The 16,760-nt window shown below is 37.0% G+C and overlaps 2 protein-coding genes across 2 annotated transcripts in view; both read left to right on the top strand.

The window, feature by feature from the left end:
- Positions 1–8,255, top strand: part of cyp2k16 (cytochrome P450, family 2, subfamily K, polypeptide16) — a 9,158-nt gene extending 903 nt beyond the window's left edge. Inside the window, exons 2-9 of the mRNA XM_016473474.1 lie at positions 3,504–3,666; positions 4,333–4,482; positions 4,656–4,816; positions 4,930–5,109; positions 5,185–5,326; positions 7,222–7,406; positions 7,588–7,729; positions 7,919–8,255. Of these exons, the coding sequence (XP_016328960.1) occupies positions 3,504–3,666; positions 4,333–4,482; positions 4,656–4,816; positions 4,930–5,109; positions 5,185–5,326; positions 7,222–7,406; positions 7,588–7,729; positions 7,919–8,106 (1,311 nt within the window). The 3' untranslated portion in view covers positions 8,107–8,255. The remainder of the gene's footprint in view (positions 1–3,503; positions 3,667–4,332; positions 4,483–4,655; positions 4,817–4,929; positions 5,110–5,184; positions 5,327–7,221; positions 7,407–7,587; positions 7,730–7,918) is intronic.
- Positions 8,256–10,393: 2,138 nt separating this feature from the next.
- Positions 10,394–16,706, top strand: cyp2k8 (cytochrome P450, family 2, subfamily K, polypeptide 8). The gene is made up of 9 exons (XM_016473482.1): positions 10,394–10,705; positions 11,273–11,435; positions 11,683–11,832; positions 11,949–12,109; positions 14,297–14,476; positions 14,644–14,785; positions 14,918–15,102; positions 15,922–16,063; positions 16,222–16,706. Exons 1-9 carry the CDS (start codon positions 10,508–10,510, stop codon positions 16,422–16,424), a joined length of 1,524 nt encoding a protein of 507 aa, XP_016328968.1. The 5' UTR covers positions 10,394–10,507; the 3' UTR covers positions 16,425–16,706.
- The last annotated feature ends 54 nt before the right edge of the window (positions 16,707–16,760 follow it).

The raw sequence follows: 16,760 nt of genomic DNA on the forward strand, positions 1-16,760 counted from the left end.
TATAAATATTAAATAAATAAATAATTAATTTTATAATTCACTATGTATGTATAGTTCCTCAATCAATCAATCAATCAATCAATCAATCAATCAATCAATCAGTCATTTACATTTATTAATTTTGCAGATGCTTTTATCCAAAGCAACTTACAATCGGGGAATACATCAAGCGATTCATCTTAAAGAGGCAAATAGACACAGGAAGTGCTCATAATGCCAAGTTTCAGGCATTGTTCAAATAAGTACAACCTAGATTGGGGATTAAGTAAAGAGAAGCAAAGTTTTTTTTTTTTAGGATGAGGTCAGATGGTGACGAAAGAGATGAGTTTTTAGTTTTGATCAATTTTAACAATCAATAATTAAATAAACGTTTTCAATAAAAATAAGCACAAGTCAAGCTGCGATACCAAACAGGACCACAGGGAGACGCCAAAGACCACTAAAGCTCCTGCCTTGACCTGACTGTACTACTATACGCATCCATTCAGAATCGCTAAAATGCTGACCACTGTATAATCTAAAACACCTTCAGCCAGCATCCATTATAAAACACGCTCTGGTGAAATTGGTCGGGTTTTCTCTGCATATAGCGCTGTTTTGAACTTACTGTTTGAATTCGCTTGCTGGATCCTTCGACTTTCCAGGAGTTTACCAGTTTTAAATGGTGTGATCGCAAAAACGTACTTCTTTTCATTTTTAAGGTATTGTTTTCGTTATAATGTACTGATTCAAATTAATAATCAATAATTAATTATTATTCTACTACTCTGCGTGCCTCCCCAGACATGCTCTCGTGCCCCACACATTATTAGGTGTGTTCGACTTGAAGCAGCGCTGCACAGACCGATCGGTGTGAAATCAAAAATCAAAAGCGGGAACTTCCGCCAATAGTTATAGGAACCAGTGGCGGCTCGTGGGTATTAAAATAGAGGAGGCACACTAATTGTATTGGTCTGGGATCCCTGCCGATTATTATTATTATTATTTGCTTGGTAAATCTGTTGGCGATCAAATATTCAATATCACTACTCGTCATACGTACTTGGTACATTATCAGCGCAGCGGCAGCCGTTCAAACTAATATCACGTAATTTACGTCTCTTTGATGATTGGTTGATATCAGAAGGGAGGCTAGCCTCCCTTGCAAGGGTTCTTTTCTCAACACTCATCAGCGCTGAAAGTGAACACTCGATGGTGATTGGCTAATTTTTGTTACCAACGGAGGCACGAGAGCTCCGCGCTCCCCCGGCCTCCCCCTACCCTTCTTTGTCATTAGCGGTTGCAATTACATCAGCAGATTCAGCACATTCGCGATAGAAAAGCGGCGCTTTCACGTTATTTTATTACCACTGTGAAATTACAAACAAAAAATACACATTCTGAGACATGAACTGAAATGAATTGTGAATTTTATTAACATTAAATCGTCCTCCTCCCATTTTCACCTCAAAATTATGGGGAAGCTGTGCCTCCCCTGCCTCTTTTAATGTTGAACTATGACTATGAAAAGGTTCCTCCAGTGCTAAAGCGCCTGAAGTACCCTGAGAGCTATTAGAGAGCCTTATGCTTTCGAATCGCCCTCGTGGTACTTTGATGTCACACACTGATCGTTCTGCGCAGCGCTGCTTCAAGTCGAACACATATTGATAACCCCTGAGGAAGACCGACTCTGCTTGCATTCATTCACGTGATTCACGGTACCACGTCCTGGTAGTGTGATTCAGAGGCCTCATGCCTATTCAAAGTGAGGGGGCATGTGCCAAGTGGATTTTGAATGCAGCTTCCAAAAGACAAAAAATAGCCGAATAATATTTTCTATATTTGATACAATCACACCAGCATGATTAAATCGTTCAGCGCGTCATATCAGCTTCTAAAATTCAAATCTGCGTTCGCTGGCTAGCGCTGAGGCAGAGACATACGCGTTTTTACAGTACATTATAACCAATCACACATGATGCTGTTGAGCTTATGAATGCAATGACCTATCAGAGGTGTTCAGATGAGTCATCGCTAAAATGCCAGTGTTTTCTTCACTCACTGGCTGTCTGAATACCTCTTTCTGGCGAATTCTCTCCTTAGAAACAACAAACTACAGATGAGTGTATGAATCTAAGTAAGATATTCATTTCACAGTGTAAACAGCTTCAGTGATTTTAATGGGCGAACTAAATAAAACACGAGTGCTATTTTGGCTGCTGTGTGTCACATGACGACCCCGAGAATTGCAACGTGCAGTAAACGATAAAACTGTTTGCACTACAAACCAGTGTGTTCATAATTAAGATAATACATTAAAATAACATGGTAAGACACACCAATTTGCAATATCAAGCAGCAAAATTTGCTGTTTTGTTCAGCTAAAAATAGTGCTGGGACGATTGATACTGAGGCTCTGATGCTCCAACGCAGTTTTCAAAACACTATTGTATCACACACTGTGCCGATGCTTGTATTGAAATGACAATACCACGTGATTGATGACGTTTGAAGCTTCGAACGTCATGCAGTATTGGAAGATTGGGACAGCTGGTTTGAAAAAAATCAGCGCTTCGCATGACTCTTGTGTTTGACTTTACATTGACTTGGTTGTGTGTGTGTACGCACTACAAACCAGTGTGTTCATAATTAAGATAATACATTAAAATAATATGATAAAACACACCAATTTGCAATACCAAGCAGCAAAACAAGCTGTTTTGTACAGCTAAAAATAGCTGGAAGTGGATGACACCGGAAGCCAGACCCATAAAATTTACAAATGGCCACACCCACACCTATGGAAAAAAAGGTGGATAAAAAAATAAAATAATTCATAATAGTATTATTTCACTTTATTTACAATAGCACTACAATAGTTTGACAATACTATTATATTTAAAAATTAAAAATAACTATCAAATAAAAATACAATTATTTTACAGTACACTTAAAAATACAATGCTAATATTTACATTTTATTTTACTTTTTTATTTTTTTTATATGAGTTTTTTAACATTTTCAAACCTAAAATGAGCAAGCTTTTATTTTGGCGGGTTGCTGGTAGGTACGGTAAATGCACTGCATGTTTTAGCGGAGCTCAGCAAGGACCGCCTCCCTCATTTCCATGTTGCACACGGAAAGTAAAAAGAAATAAATTAATAAATAAATCTGGAAATAAATACAGGTGGGAATAAAAAAATAAAATAAAAAATAAACACATGAATAAATACATTGAAAAATAAAAAAATAAATATGAGAATAAGTAAATAAAAGTTAAAAAGAATAAAAATAAATGTAAAAAATAAATACATAAAATAATATAATACATAAAGGAAAAAAGTAAATAAATTCAGGGTTAAATTTGATTACAAATTAACTATATTTGTTTTTATAAATGTATTTCTTTATTTATTTTCCTGTTATTTTATTTATTTATCCATATATTTTATTTATTTTTAATTTCTGCAGGTTTGGTCCTCCATACATAACTGCCTATAACATCTCTTTCAATCTTAATCAGATGGCAAAGCAGTTCGGCCCAGTGTTCACAGTCTACTTTGGTCCAAAGAAAGTGGTTGTGTTAGCAGGCTACAAAACAGTGAAGCAAGCCCTTGTTAATCATGCAGATGAATTTGGAGACAGAGAAATCACGCCACTGTTCCATGATTTAACTAAAGGGCATGGTAAGATCACCCCAGTCTGCCGAGTAGCCTATATGTACTTACCGGATTCTTTAGCATATGAGTTACATACAATGATACAAAGTTACATACACTGGTACAGGTTTTTGGATACTTTTGGACATTTAAGTCACACTTATAATAGTCTGTTATTCACATTTCACGATTAGGTACAAAACCAAGTGGCATGTGCTGAAGTGATGCTCGATCTTTTCCCAGAACCAACTCCACTTTTCTGAACCACTTTTTAAAGTATTTTTTAACCAGGTCTCTTTTAATGGATGTATGGATTCAGTTCTGAAAGTAAAAGTTTCCAAGACTTGTCTATATTTTCAAGAAAATATAGTTTTAATTTTGTGAAATGTTTTCATTGAAAAGTACTAATTTTTAAAATTTCTTTTAATACCATGGTGTTTTGTTATATAATGCAAATATATTTATACAATTTTAATTGTGGCTTAAGTGCCCAAAGCCACTGTATATGCATACATCTTGCATATGATTTACATTTATGCATTTTGTAGACACTTTTATCCAAAATGACTTGCATCGCTTACAAGGTCTTCATTTTGATCAGTTCAAGCATTTCCTGGGAATCAAACCATCGCTAGCACCACAGGAATATATGATATCTGTAAGATGAATTTTAGAAATGAAACATCTTTGTAGGTATTATATTTGCCAATGGAGAGAGTTGGAGAGAGATGAGACGGTTTGCTCTCACCAACTTACGAGACTTCGGGATGGGAAAGAAAAAGATCAAGGAGAAAATCATAGAGGAAACATGCCATTTACTAGAGGAATTTGAGAAGTTTGAAGGTAAAGTACATTTATTAATTCAGCCAATGCTTTTACCAATGAAAGATGCAACAACACATGATTTATCTTAAAGAGACAGTAACAAAGTTACAAAAGTCTCCTTGAAAAACACATGGAGATAAATACAGCAATGTAGACAGATGTACTGAACACTACGACCTGTTCTTTTGTAGGAAAACCTTTTGAAACCACACGGCTGACGAACTACGCTGCCTCAAGTGTCATCTCTTCCATTGTGTATGGACGCAGGTTCGAGTATACAGACCCTCAGCTACGGTGTATGGTGGATCGAGACAATGAGAGCATCAGGCTGAGTGGAACAGCATCCGTGCAGGTTCACATGTTATTTCAATATATTCGGTGAGAATAGAGATAATTAAGAGGTTTATAATGGCATACAGTATTGCATTATGGTCATAGAAACATCTCTTGGTTTTTGTTCTCCAGCTCTACAACATGTTTCCTTTCTTGGGTCCATGGCTCAAGAATTTGAAACTAATCATGAATAACCTAGCACTCGATATCAAAGAGATATCAGAGCTGGTGAGCAGTTTACATCAAACACTGAACTCGCAGGATCTCAGAGGCTTTGTGGATTCGTTCCTCATCCGCATGCAGAATGCAGAGGTATTTATTTAGGTTAATTTGAAAACTAATCTTGTTTTTTTACCTCTATACATCTCTAACCTACCATTTGGTCAGGAAACTGGAGTGAAGAACTCGCTTTTCCAGAAGCAGAACCTCATTTTCACAGTCGCCAACCTGTTCGTCGCTGGTACGGACACTATTAGTACAACACTGCGCTGGGGCTTGCTGCTTATGGCCAAATATCCACACATACAAGGTATGATAGAAATTCTTAAAACATTAAAGGAATATTCTGGGTTCATTATGGCATGATAATAATAATAATAATAATATTTCCACATCAAATGAATTTCCTTTAAAAAATATCTGCGTTAGAGTGAGGCATAATGTTAAAATACTTGCTATTTCAATAGTACAGCCACACAACGTGTGTTAACATGATTTTCTGTTCAAGTTATGTCCAAATTTCAAACATTGTCATCATGACAACCCAACACCATAAACCATAAAAACAACATGATATTTTTAAAAAAAGCTTTAGTAACCATTCACGCAGAATGCATTTTGCGTTTAAAAACACGAGAGGCAGGGCAGTGGAATGACAAAATTAAGTTTAACCCATTTTAAAAAGATTTTGCATTCAACTGTGCTGCCTTTCCATTGTTTTTCCACGTTAACATGCACTAGACCACATGTATCAAACTGTCCTGCAGAGAGTAGCTCCAACCAGCTCCAAAACACCTGCCTGGATGTTTCTAGTAATCCTGAAGACCTTGATTAGCTGGTTCAGGTGTATTTAATTAGGGTTGAAGCTAATGCTGTGTTCCATTTGTACACTGAAGCTGGAAATTCTGATTTCCCATTAGGAACTTTTAACGTGCTCCCAAGTTAGGGAATTAGGGAATCGCAACAACTCCAACTTCAGAATCCAATATGGCTGCTCAGTGCATCAACAGAAGAGAAACAGTAGTAATATACTGGGTGCGTCTCAGTCAGCTCCCTAGTTCAGTAGTCAGGGCACTGATCAGGGAGTCGGCCATTTTAAAATCCTGCCAGTGCACTGGAACGTTCGCTCCCTGAAAAATGCCACAATGCACTGCAAAAACTAGGGAGCATTAATGCTCACTGTGCTCCCTTACTAGAAATTACATCACATTTCTGAAGCATGACGCATAAACCACACGAGCCAACTGGATAAATATGATGCGTGCCCTGATTCGTGAACAAGATATACTGATTCACAAGCTCGGAAGCTGATTGAGACGCACCCATTGTTTATTAGCACTTATGTTTGTCTGTGTCTCAATAAACTGCATGCTAAATGTGGTGCACACAGTACTGTCCCCTATTTGTGGACATGACACTATGGCGTTATCTGTGCAAAATACCGCTTTTTATGTGTTCTTAATCGACTGGTATGGTTAACAATGGATGCTTCCATGGGTTTTCTCACTATACTGGAACACGGTCCACTTGGGTGTGACATCATTCCCAGCTCCGACATCCGACTTCTGAGGTAAATGGAATGCAGCATAAACTCTGCAGGACAGTGGCCCAGGATCTAGTTTGGACACCCCTGCCCTAGATGGATGTCTTGACCATTGCGCTTGAGTCTTATGTTTGTCAGCGTCTCTTGCATGTGCGCTGCGTTGTCAAGTTATAAGAAGTTTATATGAAAAAAACAACAACATGGGATTCATTCCACTTGTGTATTTAAACGCGAAATCTCGTTCAATGTGAAGAGATCCCTACAGCTCAAATAACACCCATGCCTTAACAGAAGAATAAAAGTAGGGTGCTTTTATAAAATTATACACCACATTTTTTTTAAACCTCCAAACAAGGCCCCACTTAAGAGCCTCCTTGCTTTTTATAAAAAATAAAAACAAAAGGACGGATGCGTGAAAATTATTTTTGTGGTAAGCTACATTATACCACAAATGCTGTACATTGAGCTGAACTTGCACTGAACCCGGAATATATCCTTTATCAATCAGTCAGTGTTTTTTTTGTTTTGGTTAACAGGCATGACATTTAGCATTTTCGCTGTTCGGTGTGTGACTTGTTAAATATAGCTTACGATGTTTGAGCATGTCTTGTGCTGGTGGACTGAGTTCAGAAAGTGAAATTTAAAGTGTGATGTGTTTGCAGATCGGCTTCAGGAGGAGATTGACCAGGTGATCGGTGGACGGCAACCGGTATCTGAGGACAGGAAGAACTTACCGTATACAGACGCTGTGATCCACGAAACCCAGAGATTTGCTAACATACCACCCATGAGTATCCCACATATGACCAGCTGTGACGTTCACTTCAATGGATACTTCATCAAGAAGGTTAGTGTATTGTAAAATAATATAAAAAACTGAAATAATTCCTAATACAAATGCAGTTTTCCCACTACATTACCCCATTCCACCAAAGTAAAATATGTAAAAATGAACATACATTTTCAAATGCACAAAATATTCACCTTTTAGTGAGAAACATTAAGATGCTATGTTTTTCCTTGAGCAGGGCACATGTGTATTTCCTCTTCTAATGTCTGTACTGTGGGATGAGGATGAATGGGAAACACCTCGTAACTTTAACCCCGAACACTTCCTGGACAAGCAGGGGCGATTTGTGAAGAGAGACGCCTTCTTGCCCTTCTCTGCAGGTACCGTTTCCCTTCATGCAGGGTTTGATTGTCTTCTTTATTCATGAAATATCCTTTTTAAATGGTCTCAAACGAAAGTTGATGGGCCAAGGCTTCTGTTTCTATGCCCTGGTGAAAGGAAACAAATTGTTTATTGTAGATTTTGTTCTTTCTGATGTGTAGAGGTTTGTGGCCTTCTCTCTCTCTCAGGCCGCAGGGTTTGTCTTGGAGAGGGTTTGGCCAGGATGGAGCTCTTCCTGTTCTTCACCTCCCTCCTTCAGCATTTCCATTTCACTCCTCCTCCAGGAGTGTCTGAAAATGATTTGGATCTCACTCCAGCGGTGGGCTTCACCTTGAACCCGACCCCACATAAACTGTGCGCAGTCAAACGCTTGTGAACTCTTTTACAGTAAAGTTGATGCAGTCTGTATTTGTTCTAACACAAAATAACGCATTACATTTGTGTGTTCATTCTTTATATGCAAGGTGAAAGCTCAGAAATCATGATTTTTAAGCATTCACCAAAAAAAAAAAAAACTATGAAAACCATGTCATAAATAAAATAAGAAGAGTCAAGTGTGCCATTTTTTGCACTATTTTTTTGTTGTTTTTTTTGACCTTGGCATTTTGAATCAAACGATGTTTGCCAGACTTAAGCCCATCCCTTTCTTACAACCGACTGCAATCTCAGAGATGGTGGATAGAACCAAGGCCCAGTGTTTTTATTTTTTGATAATCAATCAGTTTCACCTGGATGCATTTTAACATGCTGGTAAATAAACTAACTACAAGACAATTGCAAAATGCTTCATGATTAAATAAAACAATTCAGTTCACAGACGTTTCATTAGATTTTAATGGTTTTTTTTTCTTTTTGGAGGTTTTTAAAAGTGTAAAACTGTCTTTTTTTGTCTGCTGTCTTTGACATCAGAGGTCACATTTTGTTTACGTGGGATTGAAAAACGAATTCAGCAATTGTATATTGAATTTCAGTAATTGATTTGTATATTGCATATGGAATTTAAGGAATTATACTGAATTTCTAAGTACAAGATAAGACATTAGGGGCCTCATTTATAAAACATGCGTACGCACATATTTGATCTTAGAGTGTGCCTACACTAAAATCCAAGACAACGGTGATAATACTCAATAGAAAAAATATAACTACACACACATCGTTTGTCCACTGAATAATTACTCATTATTAAATAAAAAGCGCTCTCGCACGAACCTCTACCTCCGCCAGCAGGACCTCAATTTCAGACTCAGTAACGTTTTTCTTTTTCTTTGTGCTCATCATTCTAAAGCGTAGAAATTCAGATATTGGCGTGTGCTCTTTTATATGGTAATGTTATTAATTAGGGGGCGGAGATCTGACACCAGTAAGCTGCGCACAATTTCAAGATCATTTGCGATTTATAAATGTCACATCTGGAAGAGAGGCGTACGCACGTGTTTTTGTGCGCACTTACGCACTTTTGTGGTTTATACGCAACATTTTATAAATGAGGCCCCAGGTGTTTACAACAAGAATAAGAAATCCATAAGGAGTTATACGTTTACATTCTTACATCTAAATGGGCATATTCTATTAACTTTTGTTAGTTTCATATACAACTAATTATAAATAAGATACCCTAACCCTCACAGAAAACCTGCTGCATTTTTTATTATTTGTAAAGAAAAAAAAAACAAAAAAACATTTACTTGATATCTAGTTTCAAGGTTTTGTCAGGTTGAGCTCACATCTGGGTACAAATTTGTCTGTGTATTTTTGTGACTTTGGAGCCCCCTACAGTTAAGATAATATTTTGCTAAATTTCATATTCATGAATGTAAATTCAGTCAAATCCAACCTTTTGTTTTTTGGTTCTTAAAAAAGAAATTAAATGATATATTATCAAGACTGTTTATCATGAACCTTGATTAGCCTACCCCCTGGCTGTGTGTTTTTTATTGCAGTTCTGATTACATTGACCACGCCTGTACTATTCATAAAATGTAATAATAATAATAATAATGGTGTATTCAAAATTATTTATTCAAATTAATTATTTTGATTAATGTCTGTTATTCATTTCTTTTATTTTAGTTGGCTTGGATTCAGAGATTCATGATTCAGATTTTTTAATTATTTATTTGTTTCAATTTGACGTATTTTTGTCTTCATATAATATTTGAAGATATAAGATATATGAAGACAAAAAATACATCTAATATTCATAAAGTTTGAATATATATTCATTAAGTTATTTATATATCACTCAAGCTCAGAGTCCGAGCTGCCGAGGACAGTTTAGTGTGTGGTGGTGACATGACTGAGAGCTACTGCAACATAAACTGACTAAGCGCTGAATGATTTCGCAAAAAAAGCATCAGGATCATATACTCCTGGAAATTGACTCATTACGAATCTGAGTGACTGTCACGTCCAAAAATGAGTTTTGCTTGAGTAACTTCTGTGAGTGTGTGAAAAAGCCATTCTTCTTATTAGATTACAATATAACGAGATAACAATTACAAGATAACAATTTTGAAACTGAGATTTAAAAGTAAAAGTCCTACGTACAGTTGCGTTAAGTTGGCACACATTCACTATTTTGGTTGTTTGGTTTAGAGGAACTCTGAGGGCTGTGTTAGGAGGAATGTGAGTGCGCAGACGTCAGCCAGTGAGCTGTGAACTGCTTTCAGCTCCTCCCTTCATGTTTTCAGCATGTTGAGACACGATGACCTGAAAATTACTTAAACACAGATTTGGTGTGAAGACTCACAGTTGTTTTGGAGAGCTCTCTGACTATGGCTTTAGTGGAAATGCTTCTCATGCATGTGTCCTCCACAGGAGCTTTGCTCGCTGCTGTGCTGTTGTTTTTGGTTGTTTATCTATTCTCCTACAGCTCCAGCTCTCCAGAAGATCCTCCAGGACCCAAACCACTGCCACTGCTGGGGAACCTGCTCCTATTAGACCTCAGACAACTTCATGTGAGCCTCTGCAAAGTGAGTTTCTGTTTCTTGACTTGTTTTTGCTTCACCAATATTTCATAGATTAAAAAAAAATTCCTAGAGTTCCTATTGTCATAATATGTTATGGATCCTAAGTGGATCCTAACAGCATTGTTCTTACAGATTCCAACATGACACAAAACAAAAACTAGATGTTGGAAGTTCAGGATCACATTTGATTTGAAAAGGATTCCCATTTGATCCTGTCAGGCCCCATTTCTTTACTGCTTTCCAGAGGTTTTCTACTTCTTGTCTTTACTTTCTGTGGTTTCAGGCAAAACATTCAGGTTTTTGGTGCAACCTGATAGTTGAGTGCAAGAAATACTAAATGTCAACCATCACAAGTTGGATAAATGTTTTCATATAATCATATATTTGAAAGCTCACCTTTTCTGTCATATATTTGACCACTGTTGCTGTAGACCAAAATAAGTTTGCATTTGAAGAAACGTTCTGTCACCTATTTTAAGTTCCACTTTCCAAGTTTTTTGCTTATTCTCATATGAATTGCTACTAGTGACAGATCAGTGCATGAGTATGTTGTGTGAATTTGTTTCACAGTTGTCCAAGAAATACGGGTCAGTGTTCACAGTGCATTTTGGACCCAAGAAGGTTGTGGTTTTGGCAGGATACAAGACAGTTAAACAAGCACTTGTGAACCAGGCGGAGGAATTTGGGGAAAGAGACATTACCCCCATATTCCAGGATTTCAATCATGGACTCGGTAAAACATCAGCTTGAGACAGCATGATGTGCACTAATGTATCACTGCTGAAGCTTGAGCTTAATCATTGAAATCATTGACATTGAGTTTTTGACAACTTTTCCATTGTGGCTCAGTTGTTCTATTCTTGTTAATGGATAAGTAAATGTTTAATATAAAAAAATTAGAAGAATATGAAGTAGTTCTGTTGGAGTAGATCAGTCATCCTCTCTCATGAGTTATGAATACAAACCATGTTTCTCCACAGGAATCGTCTTTGCTAATGGCGACGGCTGGAAGGCGATGAGAAGATTCGCTCTTTCAGCTCTTCGAGACTTTGGAATGGGCAAGAAGCTGAGCGAGGAGAAAATAGTGGATGAGACACGTTACCTGCGGGAGGTGTTTGAGAAGTTTCAAGGTAGAACAACTGCCTGCGTGAATGACAAATGTTTCTAAATTTGATATTTCTTATAGAGTGATATTGTTTTCTAAATATCACTCTATATTTCTTCTCGGTTTGCATATGTATTGCAGGAAAACCATTTGACACGACACAACCGGTGAATTATGCTGTCTCCAACATTATCTCAGCTATTGTTTATGGGAAACGATTTGAATATGAGGACCCAAAGTTTCAGGATATGGTGGACAAGGCAAACAAGAACATCCGCATGCTTGGTTCTGCTGTGATACAGGTACTCGCCAGTGTTTTTGGTGCAGTTCCATGCAGTTTTATTTTAGTATCATTGATCTATTCTATAATCTTAAAAATAAAAGTTTAAAAAAATGTATTTATATTTTTTTGCAACAATACCATATAAAGTAAGAGCCATTTTTGCTTCCCCAAAGAACCTTTCAGTGAACAGTTCTTAAATTTTTTTTTTATTTTTTCTTAGTGTGAAGAATATTTGAATAATCTGAAGAACCTTTTTCCACTATAAAGGTTCTATAAAGAACCTTTTTCCACTTTTGTGCAATGGAAAGATTGCATGGATGTTAAAGGTTCTTCATGGAAACTTAAATGTCAATAAAGAACCTTTATTTTTATCAGTGTAAGTCTATATAGTTTTTATTAAGTTTGATTTCAGATTTAGCTTTAGTTATTTTAGTACTTCAAGGTAAATTAAATGAAAATGAGAAAGTTTTAGTTTTAGTGAACAACAATAACCCTGTTTCATGGCTGTGTAGACTAGTTGTGGATCACGTGACTTCAGTTGCTCTTGTTTTGTAAGGTGACCGCATGGATTTATATGGTAAACTGAAACGGCTCCTCACATTTGGAATTGAAAGAATGAAAAACTAATGGGAAACCGGAGCACTTTGCTTAAAGGCAACGTGTGCCTTGTTTTCTGTGCATTCGTATTCTCCTATTGCATTTTAATTTTAATTTGAACAGTTCTTAAAGGTGCCATAGAATGCATTGATACAATATTTTAAATGGTTCTCTGATATCTACATAGAAGGTATGTGGCTTAGGTAAGGGCAAAAAATCTCCAGAAACGGTTTTACATGTCCATTTACAACCCTAGGATTTGTCCCTAGAATGAAATGGTCTGTTTTTACCTTATTTGGAATGGTCATGAATAATAATGTTGAGCTCTGCTCTGATTGGCTGTTTCACAGTGCAGCTCAACGTTGAGCTCTGCTCTGATTGGCTGTTTCACAGTGCGGCTCATTTCAGTAGCTCACACAGCAGGAAGGAAACACAGGGAAATATATATATTTTTAAAACTGTCTCTTGCGTTGGGTAATTATACTGTATATAAAATACGGGCATCAGGGAGATATTAATATGCGGGGATATGCGAATGCACGATCGCTTTTTACTTTCACTTTCGAGATTTGCAATCGCACATGCTCTATGTAAACTACAACGGCAGTACTTACCACACATTTTACAAGATCAGATGCTTGTCAGTGGTGCTCAGGATCTGTAAATCATCCTTGGTCATCTCTCCTTACTCTGTTTATGTGGTAAGTGAAATCTTATGTACTGTAATGTAACAGGCTACTGCTAGCAAGCAGCTAACCATGTCCCTTTAGTGGCTGGCAGTATTTTATTAGAATGTGTGTTATTTGTTTTCCGTACAGACACCAACCCATCCCTGCACATCACATCCCCTGCACAGCCTGGAACATAACATTTATTTCCATGATCTGCCATTTTCGCTATTATCCTCGCTTGTTTCTTCACAATACCTGCAGAACTTCTGATGATTCGGCTGTGCAGGTTCGGCTGGCGGCTGGCATAGAACATGGGCGGGTATATGCAAATGTTGGGGGCGGAACTATCAGTGATCCCGACTGTAACGTCACAGTCGGTGTTATGTTCTGATTCGCCTATTTTTCAGTGGTCTTTTGCATTCTCCAGATTTACATAAAAAGGAGGAAACAATGGTGTTTGAGGCTCACGGTATGTCATTTCCATGTACAGAACTGTTATTATTCAACTATGCCAAGGTAAATACAGTTTTCCATTCTATGGCACCATTAAAAGAACCATTTTTTTTTCAGATAAAGAATGTTTTTTCACTGAAATCCCCTTTTGTGGATGTTAAAAGTTCTTGAAACCATAGATGCCAATAAAGAACCTTCATTTTTAAGAGTAATACACAAGCAATTCATGAATCGAATACCGTGGTTCTGTGGTGCATTTTAAACAGTGCCAGTGAAAAAGCTAAATAATGCAAGCATTATATGGTGTTTAATATAAGAGACAATCATATGGATCCAGTCAGATTTGAAAATATGAGATAATGACCAAAAATGCTCTATACAGTTCAGTCACATGCTCAGGTGCTGTTAAAATAGATTTGGCTCTGGCCTGAAACTCTATTTCCTTATGTCAGACGAACAGCTGCTGTGTGTGTCTCTACCTGCAGATTTACAACATGTGTCCGTTTCTTGGTCCCTGGATGAAGACGTGGAGACTGCTGATGGAAAATGTGGAAAGCTTCAGAAGAGAAATAAAGGAGCTGGTGAACGTCTTACAGGAGACTTTGAATCCGCGTGACAGCAGAGGATTCATCGACTCCTTCCTCATTCACAAACAAAGCATACAAGTAAAGTATTACAGGAAATTTATGCTTAATTTTTGGCCAGCAATAGCTTAAACTTTCACCGCTGGCGTTTGGTTGTCATTATTGAATTAACTATTCATTTATATGCACGTTTCGTGGTACTGGATCTTTTAGCCTCATCCTGAGGATGAAGTCTGTGCTTCATGCAGGAATCTGGAGAAAAAGAGTCACATTTCCACGAGCAGAATCTGCTCATTACGGTGTCAAACCTCTTTGCTGCTGGTACAGACACGACTGGCACGACGCTGCGCTGGGGTCTGATGCTCATGGCCAAATACCCTCATATACAAGGTCCGACGTCCAAACTGAGGGAGGAAAATACACAGTTCTCATCAACACTTTCAGATTTGTCTTAAATCATAATGAGAGATCTCACTGATATTAACACTCTGTGTGCTTTATATGTTCTCTCACTGGTCATAGATCGGGTTCAGGAGGAGACTGACCAGGTACTTGCTGGCCGTGAACCTGTTTCAGAGGACAGAAAGAACTTGCCATATACAAACGCTGTAATCCATGAAGTTCAGAGACTGGCTAATATTGTACCCATGAATCTCCCTCATATGACCAGCTGTGACGTTACCTTCAATGGATACTTCATCAAGAAGGTTAGTCTTTCTTATGTGATATATTATTTTTCTTTACAACACATTGCTAAGTTAAACCCTTCTGCCTGAGTTTTTAAAAATAATTTCTAGATAATTTTTAAGGCTCAATCTGCTCAGGTTTGTGTTCTTTACTTACTTATTTTTGTCGAGTATACTTCCCAAGAGACCACACATGCAGTTAGGTTATATTGCACTACAGCATTTTAAAAAACATTGTAGAAACCACATCTAAAATAATAATAAAAAAATAACATTGTTACCAAAACATGATGTACAGCTTGTTTATTTGAATTACAAAAATGATTAGTATCAACCTGCAAATTTGAGAAAATGTACATAATATTTTTTTAATATATACAGTATAATTTTATACAACAATTTCAATTGTTCAAACAATTCTGTGTGAAAATCACTTCTAGGTCAGTTTTGTTTAGGTTGCCTCAAAATGTCAATATAACCCAGAGTTATATAGTTAACTAAAACTGAAACTTGATGAAAACAGAAAATATAAAAGTAAAGACAGATTAAAAATATTAATAACAACTATAATAGTATCTCAGTGATACTAAAATAGCACCGATTTCTTTTTACATTTTATTGAAGGTTTTTGAGGTGTTTTGTCATTTAAATTTTTTTATTTGCCATTTTAAAATATGTCTACATGATATTTATTCATTTTTAGTTCAGTTTTAATTAAATTTTTTTAGTACTTCAACTTCCCTAAATGAAGATTAGAAATGTTGCCTTGGCAAATAACTGAAATATATATATTTTTTTATTAAATAATGAATGTTTTTTTAAATCACTTCTGAAATCTAGGGGACGTGTGTTTTACCGCTGCTGACGTCTGTGTTGAGGGATGAGAATGAGTGGAAGACACCAAACACCTTCAACCCTCAACACTTTCTAGATGAGAAGGGTCAGCTGAAGAAACGAGACGCCTTCATGCCCTTCTCTGCTGGTATCATGTTTGAACTTTGACATTAGACCTGAACCTGATGCGAATGGCTTGATTGTGTTCGAGTATTTTTGATGGCATATTTTTGATTTGTCCTGATCCCAATATGTTACTGTTCAAAAGCAGTCATTCCAAATGTTATTTCTTTTATTCTCTTTCAGGCCGCAGGGCTTGTCTTGGAGAGGGTTTGGCCAGGATGGAGCTCTTTCTGTTCTTCACCTCCCTCCTTCAGCATTTCCGCTTCACTCCTCCTCCAGGAGTGTCTGAAGATGAGCTGGATCTCACACCAGTCGTGGGTCTGACTTTGAACCCTTCACCCCACAAACTGTGTGCAATCAGTAGAGCCGAACGACAACTAAACTGATCCATCAATCAACTGGGAAAAGTTCAGGTTTAATAAATATTACTTAAGCTATCCAAAAACCCAGTGCAATTATTCTAGTTTGTATTTTTACATGAACAATGTACTGTTCTAGCTATAGTGAGCTTAAAACCATGTCATATATAAAATAAGAAAGGTGAAGTGTGTCTGATTAAAGCACTTTCTAAAATTTGTGAGTCACTGCACCATTTTGGCTGAAAAAGCATCTTTTTTAAATTGATGTCAGTGTTTTCTGGCTAAGTACAAATTATTTTGTAAAAGTGTGAAATGACCATACACTCTAAAAAATGCTGGGTTGTTTCAACACAACTTTGGGTC

The sequence above is a fragment of the Sinocyclocheilus anshuiensis genome, unplaced genomic scaffold (assembly GCF_001515605.1).
Source record: "Sinocyclocheilus anshuiensis isolate Anshui unplaced genomic scaffold, SAMN03320099.WGS_v1.1 scaffold1764, whole genome shotgun sequence".
Classification (NCBI taxonomy): domain Eukaryota; kingdom Metazoa; phylum Chordata; class Actinopteri; order Cypriniformes; family Cyprinidae; genus Sinocyclocheilus; species Sinocyclocheilus anshuiensis.

Excerpts from the sequence above, each read along its gene's own strand:
- cyp2k8 (XM_016473482.1), top strand. The coding sequence starts at position 10,508 with ATGGCTTTAGTGGAAATGCTTCTCATGCATGTGTCCTCCACAGGAGCT. Across the intron at positions 11,436-11,682 it reads GGATTTCAATCATGGACTCG|GAATCGTCTTTGCTAATGGC; the intron begins GTAAAACATCAG and ends GTTTCTCCACAG. Across the intron at positions 11,833-11,948 it reads GGTGTTTGAGAAGTTTCAAG|GAAAACCATTTGACACGACA; the intron begins GTAGAACAACTG and ends TATGTATTGCAG.